This window comes from Montipora foliosa, chromosome 1, assembly GCF_036669935.1.
Source record: "Montipora foliosa isolate CH-2021 chromosome 1, ASM3666993v2, whole genome shotgun sequence".
Lineage (NCBI taxonomy): Eukaryota > Metazoa > Cnidaria > Anthozoa > Scleractinia > Acroporidae > Montipora > Montipora foliosa.
The window spans coordinates 34,843,496-34,853,495 of record NC_090869.1 but is presented as its reverse complement, the minus strand read 5'-3'; the positions used below and the strand labels follow the sequence as shown (position 1 = coordinate 34,853,495).

General features: G+C 40.2%; 1 protein-coding gene across 1 annotated transcript in view; it reads left to right on the top strand.

Moving 5' to 3' along the window:
• Positions 1 to 10,000, top strand: part of LOC137977330 (uncharacterized) — a 189,015-nt gene that overhangs the window by 2,336 nt on the left and 176,679 nt on the right. Inside the window, exon 2 of the mRNA XM_068824565.1 lies at positions 3,106 to 3,381. Coding sequence (XP_068680666.1) covers positions 3,366 to 3,381 — 16 coding nt within the window. The 5' untranslated portion in view covers positions 3,106 to 3,365. The remainder of the gene's footprint in view (positions 1 to 3,105; positions 3,382 to 10,000) is intronic.

The window sequence follows — 10,000 nt, the reverse complement described above, 5'->3', positions numbered from 1 at the left end:
GGATAAGAACATTCAGGCAGATTTGATTTACCTGGACTTTGCCAAGGCCTTTGACACCGTTGATCATAGCGTTCTTCTGGCAAAGCTGAGGCTTTACGCTATAAAAGGTCAACTGTTCTGCTGGTTGAAGGACTACTTAACTGGGCGTAAACAAAGAGTGGTTCTTGAGGGTGCAGCTTCTCATTGGTCTCCTGTAACCTCTGGTATTCCGCAGGGGAGCATTTTAGGCCCCCTCTTGTTCACTTTGTTCATAAATGATCTGCCGGACAACGCTGCTTATGGCGTGAAGGTTGCACTCTACACCGATGACACAAAGCTATATCGAAATGTTTCGTCTGCGGAACAGTGTCACCTCAAACAAGGCACTCTCTCTAATATGCACGTCTGGTCGCAGCGCAATAATATTAGCTTTAATACGTCCAAATGTAAAGTACTAACTGTGACTAGGAAAAAGACTCCGATTGCTTTTGACTACACCCTTGATGGCACAGCCCTGACGCGCGTTTCAGAAGAAAAAGGTCTTGGCGTAATCATAACTAGTACGCTCTCTTGGGACTCACACATCCACACTATCATTGCGAAAGCCCACAAGCTTCTTGGCTTGCTTAAACGTACTTGTCCCCTGCTTATTGGCGTCTCTGTTAGGCGCTCACTTTATTTGTCTTTGGTCAAGTCACAGCTGTGCTACGCCACCCAAGTCTGGTCGCCTGCTTACGTCACTCTGAACGCTAAGGTGGAACAGGTGAAGAGACGCGCAAGCAGGTGGATTTTACGCACGCGTAGAGGCGAGACGTCGTACAAAAAGCGGCTAACTTTGCTAGACTTACTCCCACTTTCTCTAGATCGTGAACTTAAAGATTTGGTCTTTTTTTATAAATGCCTTTACTGTAGTACCGATTTAGATGTTTTGAATTATGTATCCTTTGTTTCCCATGGTCGTACAAGACTAAGTAGCTCCTTCAATCTTCGTACTCCTTTTTGCAAAACATCAACTTTTCAGGCCTCCTATTTTAATGGAATAGTTAAACTATGGAACTATGTTTGTAAGCTAGCACCTCCGACCAGTTTATCCTCGCCTACTGCTTTTCAACTTTTTGTTCGTAAATTAATGAGCACTCACCTGTTTGCGAGTATATGAAATCAATTATCCCTGCACGTGGACTTTAGTCCCTACGTACCCATGCCACTCGTAATTAATTTTACGTTTTGTTGAATGTTTGAGTATTCATTTTATTTGATTAATCTAGGGGCGGTGCCTCGCATGGGACGTTAGTCCCGTTGCACCTACCCCTTTTGGGTTTTTCTTCTTTTCTTTTCTTTATTTCTTTTCTTTATCATTATTATTATTATTATTATTATTATTATTATTATTTATTATTATTATTATTTATTATTATTATTATTATTATTATTATTATTATTATAATTTTTTCCCTTGTGTTGTATTATAAATTTATATTGTACGTTGCAGGAGGAGTACCCATTAAAGCTGTAAAAAAAACAAAACAAAAACAAAATCGCTTGGTGTGACAATAGACGATAAACTTGATTGGCATAGTCACATCGAAAAATTAACTAAAAAGATCAACTCTGGTATAGGGGCCCTAAAGCGAATTAGGCACCTGATCCCAGCATAAACCTTTCATCTTTAGTAAAACCTCGCTTTTATTATCATTACCATTACCATTGCCATTACCGCGCACTAATTATTACCGAAAAAGCTTTAGCTACAATAGCGCCACATTTTGGAACAGTCTACCATGCGATATAAGGAACACAGAGTCTCTGGGGGTATTTAAACGTAAGATTAATGACATTCGTAAGTCTAACGCACGGCATTCACGGAAAACAGCTTTTAGTGTTATAGTATACAGTTTTAATTTTAATTATTTCAGCGTATGTGATGTGTATTTTTATGGGCTGATGAATTGATCGTGTTTAAATAAAGATTATCTTATGTTATCCTCTCCTTTTCGACCAAACCATTCCTACAAAAAGCGACAATGAACGAAAAGAAGAAAGACATGAGAAGTGTCAAAGAGAGCCGAGCACTGCCTCAATGAAATGCCAACCTTCGGTCTGTTAGCTTCGTTGACCACTGCTAGCCTCTTAACAAATAAACAACACAGAAAGACTTTGAGCCTGTACCGACTGTGCTTGATGTTTTGCTGCCATCAGAAAGCACTCTGTCTATTTTAGTTCCTGTTCACCAAGCCCAATGGAAATGTCACCACCGCTGGCGCATCCTCAGTTGGCTTGTATCATTCGTCTTGCTGCATACAGTGTTCTTTAAAAAATATTCTTTGTATGTCAAGACGGCAAGACAGGGACGGACTCCACACTATGCTATATTACACGCGAAGTTACCGAATTTGAAATAAACAGAGCATAATTACATAGCTGCGCGGGGATATGAATTTATCTTTGAGCCCTGATAGTGTTGTGAATGTCTGTGCGATACTGTCAGCCCGAGAAGTCAAAACTCGTATCCCCAAGTGTCCATGTTCTGTTTATTACATAGATACTGACGAATTTTTCAGATTAAAAACAGCTTATCTTATTCATTTCTGAAATGGAAAAAAAGTGGTCATCAGCCGCTAAAACACGCATGTTGTGTTACAAAACTAGACATGAAAGTTATGAAGTTCTAACTAATCATGATGTCGAATTGAGTCATCAAATTGTTAATGTACTGTAGTACAGAAAAAGTTATGTTACAACACAAAAGTATTTTAGTAGGGCGGAAAACCTTGCTTTTTATTTATTTATTATTTTTTATTTTTAGTTATCTTAATGACACGTAATTCACGTCACATGGAAAGATAAAAATAACATCTTCACTGCATGTGGTGAAGATATGATTTCTTAGATAAAGGAAAATAATAATATTTCATCAGTATTTATAAAATAATATCTCTTACTAATGAAATAACAAAAATATAAGGAAAATAACTCAAGTAATAGCGGAAACATTGAGATAACATGGTCTAATTGAGAAAACTGAGTTCTGTCATACTAATCACCATCTCATTGTATAGTCAAGTGGTGAGTAAATTAACAGTAAATGCGAACGTATTAATGATGATATATCTAATTTCTCTTTAGTACCTCGAAGCAGCAAAGAAAATCTCGTGAAAAGATATGCAAAGGAAACGGAGGCGTCTTCCGTGGATGTCTACAATGGCTGTAAACATAAACATTGTGATGCGAGATCTGGTCTCAGCCGGTTTGCAGTGGATGGAAATTATTACACGTGTTTTGTCTCTCTGACTGAACGCAGCCCTTGGTTTGTCGTGCATCTTTACCATTATCATCCCATATCATTGATAAACGTTTACAACGGACATCGCTTTCAGCTGGAAGTCATGACGGTCCTTATCGGTAATGGTTGTTGTAAATTATATTACTGTAATGAGGTTACCATAAAAAAAAAAACAAAAAAACAAAAACAAAAAAAAAAAAAAAAAAAAAAAAACTCATCCGTTATTAGGAGTCGTTTTGTGAGACTTGACTAGTTCTTCGCATTTTCTTCATGAGTACAAGGGAATTTTCATAATGGATGAGTAAACATTTGGTGTTCAACGTTCACAAGAAGGTTGCAGTTCCTATTCCTAAGACGAATCTTTTGAAAGACTGCTGATAGGACACGGAACAATAAGTTCTTTGAAAAAAATTTAGTGATCCGGTTTAAGGAACAGAGTACAAAATATATCTACGCTGAAAAAAAAAACCTGGTCAAAAACCAGAAAAAGAAATGTTCAAAAGAATTAAGAAATGGATTTGTTTAACTGGGAAAACGACTGATGATTAACACCTTGGTCAAACATTTCCGACTCCGGTAAAGTCGGTGGGCGACACACCGTTACAGCAGTACCATCTTATTAACCTTTGCGGACTTGCAAGGTGGTAACGAATGTCTATTATTTCAAAGTGGGTAAGCGGCGCATTGCACAATAGGCCAACGACATACCCCAACGAAAATTTCCATAAGATAATTTTGTTTTCTGGGTTACTGCATGATGAAAAAGGTGACGCAGGTCCCGAATATTGAAACTGACTACATCCTTTCCAAAGCAAGACCTTTGCAACTGCCAAATGCTCTCTAGAGTCGCTGTTTGCTGCACCTACAAGACGTTTCTCCGAGTTAGCGACTGTTCTTCACTTGGTTTGGTTAAATTGGCTTTCTTATTTCGTTTCAATTCTGTGACAGGATCAGGATCAGATTTGCAGTAGCAATAGCTTCCTGTAGAGTCGCATCTTTCCTGTGCAACGCCGTATAAACTTCTTTGCAGCTTCAAAAAGAAGGTAGCTAAGATTAAGACCAATCAAAGAGTCAAATTTATTGAGGCTTGATAGCTCTTTTCTTGCCCCCTTTCCATACTTGTTGTGTGAGGTGTCACGTATGTTTTAAAGTCTGTTGAAGCACAACGTAGTTTCAAGAAAGCATCGAATACTGTTGAACTCCAAATGGGTGGAGCACAGTAGTGTTACCTTCCCTACTTGGCCACTTTGCCGGACCAACACCTTGTGGGTCTCTCTTACATTTAAAACTAGGTAATGGTATTTTGGCCTGAATTTCAGTGTCTACCCCTTTCCTTTCTCCTTGCATGTAACCTGCTTCATCCAATGCCTGACTTTGGCAAAGGGCACGTGGGAAATTTTAGAACGTTAGCACGTCTTTGTCGCAATATCTAAATTCTTGGCGAACATGACGGGCGACTGCACAAGACCAGTTAGCTCTCCTGACATGGTGCACCCATCGTCGACCCATCTACTGGATTTGTTGAATTGCTCATTATTACTTACATTTAAACCTTCGTTAATTGCACACCACAGTGGATTGATCGATTAATGGTTTTCAAATGATCAACGATCTATCGGAGTTTCCTCCTGTCCCATTATCTCCATGTGATCGTTGATTATGGGGTGTGATATGTATTTTTCATCATCCAGCCACTATTGTATATTAACTCTGTCTTCCCTTCGATGTTTCAAAAGTTTCCCTCATCTTGTGTGTGATCCCTAATCACTAGACCCTGCATACCAAGAAAATGTAATAAAGTAATGTTCTGCTCAGCTCGTCGGGTAGATTGTTAGTTTGGAATTGTCGAGGAAATCATTGCATGGCCCGAAGACTTCATTAGAACCTCTTTGTGAATTTAGGACGCTTCGTGCTTGCTTGTTTTAGCTGTTGCAGCTACTTGTGGAAAAAGCTACATCTGCATACTTGCTGAAGGTGGGTAGATCTTGTTTTTTTGGCCTCTCTACAGGTGTTAGGGGTACCGTTATTTCATGGCTTTTGTTTTTTTCTGTTTGAAGGCCCTTGCTCTTTGCATTAAAATTCTTTGTTGACGGCTTAAGAGGATTCTCACGCAGAGAGATACACACCTCATTGCACGTCGATGGGGGAGTGCTAGATTGTGAAACAGATGCTTCAAGGCTGCGAAGTTCGACCATAGCCACTTCATCTGAAGCCCTGGAGTACTCTCACTAATCTCGACTATTTCACCTTTGAGGTCACTGGTGCTTTACGTTTTTCTGACAACGACCTCATAGATTCGATTGAACCCTTTTGAGGCATTTTCAAAGCAACATTCACTGATAGGAGCAGGTTGCAACCTTATCTCTGGTGAAAAAATATTTTTCTGTCTTGCAGTTGATGTTTACTTTGTTCTTTCTGCAATTCAATAGATACAGTTTTCTATTCTACTGACTTGAGGAATTATTTTTATCAAAGATTTAATGGCCTAAAACGTTTAACCTTGAAGAACTTTTCACAACATTTGATGGCATGTTGAAAGCCAACCCAAAAAATAGAAAGGGAAATTCAGTAGCCCAGTTTCTTCAAAGGTATAGTCTCTCATATTTCTGTCTACTAAAATTGCACATTTGACTTTACTTAGCAAGTCCAAGAACGTTTGTGTGCTGCCCTTCTGACTTTTGCAAGAACCAAAGCTTATAATGTTACAGTTAAAAATCATTTACAACATCTTCCAACAGAGTCAAGTTTGTTTTCTTACCGGTAGGATAGTAATATCTGCTTGCAAGAGGTTATAAAGGTAAGAGAAGTAATCCCTCATACTGGCCCTATTCCCATCGTAATCCCTCTTAGGTTATTTTTAGATGATATCAATTTTCCCGCGGATAATGTTACCGCGCGCGTTACGTGGAAGTTTCGTGGAGGAGGGAAAGTGCAGCAAATTCTGTACGATGCCACTCACCGTTTTCAAAATTGAGTTTCATGGCCTGATAAAATTCATTGTCTACAAGATACAGGTTTCAAACATACATCCTTGGAATTGCTTAACTGTCTAGTTTACAGTGATACCAATTTGAAAAATTTCCAATCTATCAAACCGTGTTAAATAATTTTGTCAGACGCAGATATGTTTACCAGATATGTTTACCTTATATGTTTGGTTGCATTGCGTTACTTGTCCATTTTAGTGCGCACTTTCTCATCGTCTACAAAATTCTGTCGCTTACAAAACTCGTCCCCGTCAAGATACAGTTTGCAATCATATATCATGGAAATCAGTTAACTGTATAATTCACTCTGATACCAATTTTACGTTTGTCTAATGTAGGAAACTGTGTTAAATCATTTGTAAGAGGGAGCTATATTTTACGCGTGGGTTGCAAATTGACTTCCATCCGATCTTACGGTTTTAAAAATTTTTATCGTGCGGTCAATTAAAATTTTCCTGTCATGTGTGGTACTGTTTGAAAGCGTTAGCTGTCGAATTTATGAATGTCATAGAATTAAGTCACCATAGTTTAAGTCCGCTAAGAAAATCGAGAGCGCGTTGACCAAGTCAGGAATATGTTACTTTGTGACTGTAGTCCGCGATATTTCATTGTGTACAAAATTCTGTCGCCTATAAAACTCGTTACTTTCAAGATACAAGATGCAAAGATATATAATTCAAATTGCTTAACTGTGTTGTTTACAGTGACACCAATTTCAACACTGTCCAATGTACGAAACCCGTGTTTAATAAGTCTGAAAGATGCAGGTATATTTAACATGCGTGCCTTGCAAATTTACTTCCATGCGATACCACTTGTTCATACATTTTTAACGCACTGTCTGTTCAAGTTTTCCTTTCATGTCTGATATCTGATCTGTCTAATTTATGAATATCTAAGAATTAAGTCGTCAGATTTTAATCCCGCGAAGAAAATCAAGAACGCGTTAACCAAGTCAGCGATATATTACTTGTTGACTGTAGTCTGCGAATTGCCAATGTTTACAAAATTCTGTCGCTTATAAAACTCGATCCTTTCAAGATACAGGTTTCAAACATCTATAACTGAAATCGCTTAATTGTATAGTTTCCAATGATACCACATTCAAGGTTGTGCCATATACGAAACCGTGTTAAATTTTTTTTTAAGGAGACAGCTATATTTAACATACGTGCTTTGCAAATTCACTTGAATCCGATAACGCGGATTCAAAAATTTTTATCGGACACTTGATTCAAGTTTTCCTTTCATGTTTGGTACTGTTGTTGAGCTCTATCTGTCTACTTTATCACCATATAAGAATTAAGTCATCATATTTTAATCCCGCAAAGGAAACCGCGAATGCGTTTATTAAAGTCAGAGAGATCGTACTTATCGACTATAGTCGTCCATTTGCCATTCTGTTCAAAATCCTGTCGGTTACATAACTCGTTCCTTCCAAGATACAGGTTTCAAAACATAAGTCATTGTAATCGCTTAACTGTGTAGTCAACAAGTCACGTTCGTCCACAAAATGTATATACGCGTTTGTCTCACCATCCTCCGCCATTTTTGTTTGATGGACTAACACGCCTGTTAAGTCATTTGTCAGAGTGGGCCCTCGCACAAGTTGCTCATTCAAAGAAGTACCACCAAATCTTGCGGCTGCGTCAAATACCACTCTCACTTTGCCAGGCTTGTTTGGATTCGTTACTGGGTGGTAGGGAAGGTACCAAGTGGTTTCCCTGATGGTGCCTACTTCATCCTTGGTGAGCTTTCTTGCATAACCCTTGGCTACGCTAAATCACAGCTCTGTACTTCAGTTCCAGCTCTTGATCACGACCGAAGCGTTTCAGTAAATGCTGCAATCTTGTTTCAGCGAGTACTCGGTTGTAGGGTAGCACAGGGTTATCATCCTTCCACAAGAGATCCATCTGGTAATGGCCGTCTCGTCTGCAGACTGAGTCATTGATCCGCTTTAGTGCTCGTTGATCTTCTACCGACATGGGCTTAGTTACATTCTCGGCAGTGCCATACGACTCAACTTTCCAAAACTCTTCCAATCTGTCACCTAGGGAAACGTCTTGTCCACTGATAAGATTAATTTGAACACAACCAGAGGCTTGCACACTTGGCGAACCACCAAGAATGCCCCATCCAATACACGACTTAATAGCAACTGGCTCATTACGTTTGCCTCTTCGAACCTCAAGTGGTATGAAAACCTCTTGGAGGTTGGTGCCAATCAACACAGAAATCTTCCTTCTCTCCACATCCGGAAAACACACATGGTGTAAATGTGGCCATTGCGCCACTGACCTTATGACTCTGGTATGCTTTAGAGAAATTGTTAAGTCCTTGACCGCCCAAGCTGATTTCACGTCAATCACGTTTTCATTCTGGCTATCAACCGAACCAATCTTGAAATCTACTTTCATTCCTACTTCTTCAGCATCAACACTGTGCACTGTCGTCAGCGAAAGTTTACTGGGTGATCCCTTTATGTTTAATAACTCCACAAGGGACGGGTCAATCATCGTGATGTCGGAGCCCGAGTCTATTAGACCATAAGTTGTAATTTGACAGCCAGCACTGCTCATCACCTTGACTGGAATGACTTGCAGCAACACCTCACAGGGTCCAACTGACGCTGACGTGGAGTAAGTTGACGTGGTGCCTTGGTTTGGCACCAAGTTCTGGTTGACAACCTCTCGATGCTGAGAGAGGGCTCCTTGATTTGCACTTCCGCGAGTGTCAGTGAAATGCAGTAACGCGTGATGGGTCTTGCCGCAGCCCTGCACCCGGCATCGATTACGAGATCCGCAATTCCTAGCTGTATGTTCTGTCGAGTTAATACAGTTAAAGCAAATCTTTCCTTTCTTCACAAACTCAGCTCTCTCTCGAGGGGACTTGGCTCTAAACGCCTCACAGCGGTACAGCCGTTGGGGCTCATGGCACGTTACGCAGGATTCCTGCTTTGCTGTCATGGTCACAAAAGTGGATGCCTTTGTGGTCACTGACTGGCTTGACTCTGGTAGGCGCAGCTTCGTTCAATCCAACACTAAAGAAGGGATGGTTCAAGACATAAGCTCTTTCCTTGAGGAAATCCACAACATCCCTGAAACTTGGCATCAGTTGTCCTTTACGCTCAAGACTCTTCAGATGCTCAGCAAATTTGGCCTGAATCCACCTGGGTAACCGTGTAATGACTTTCTCAAGATTATCTGCGTTCATTTCACTAAGGTATCCCATGGACTCTAAGGTATCGTAGGTAACTTGGGCTGTATCAGCATAGCGTTGTAAACTGTCCTTGTCACTGGCTTGTATAGCAGGCCCCTTGGTAAGGGATTCAATACATGCCCTTACTACTTGGAATGGCTGCCCAAATCGATCCTCTAAGGTTTTAAGAGCCTTTGACAGACTTCCTGGCATTAGCTCTTATCTTTGCACTGCACGTAGGGCTGGTCCCTCTAAAAACTGTAATAGACGAGTCATTTTAACTGAATTATCAAGTGGTCTTGTTTCCACCAGTTGTTTGAATCTTTATCGAAAGGCTGGATACCGCTCAGGGGAACCATCAAATTTCTGAACTTGCACAGGTGGAAGGTCATGTGATACACTCATCCTCTCCATTCAGGACATGATAGCAACAAGGCTTTCATTGCTCACAGAACCCATGACACTTGAAGGGGCTGGGCGAGTGTAAGTGGCTGGCTGGGGTACTGGATCGAGGGTTGTGGTTGACACAGCGAGAGGGGTCAACTGTTGCAGC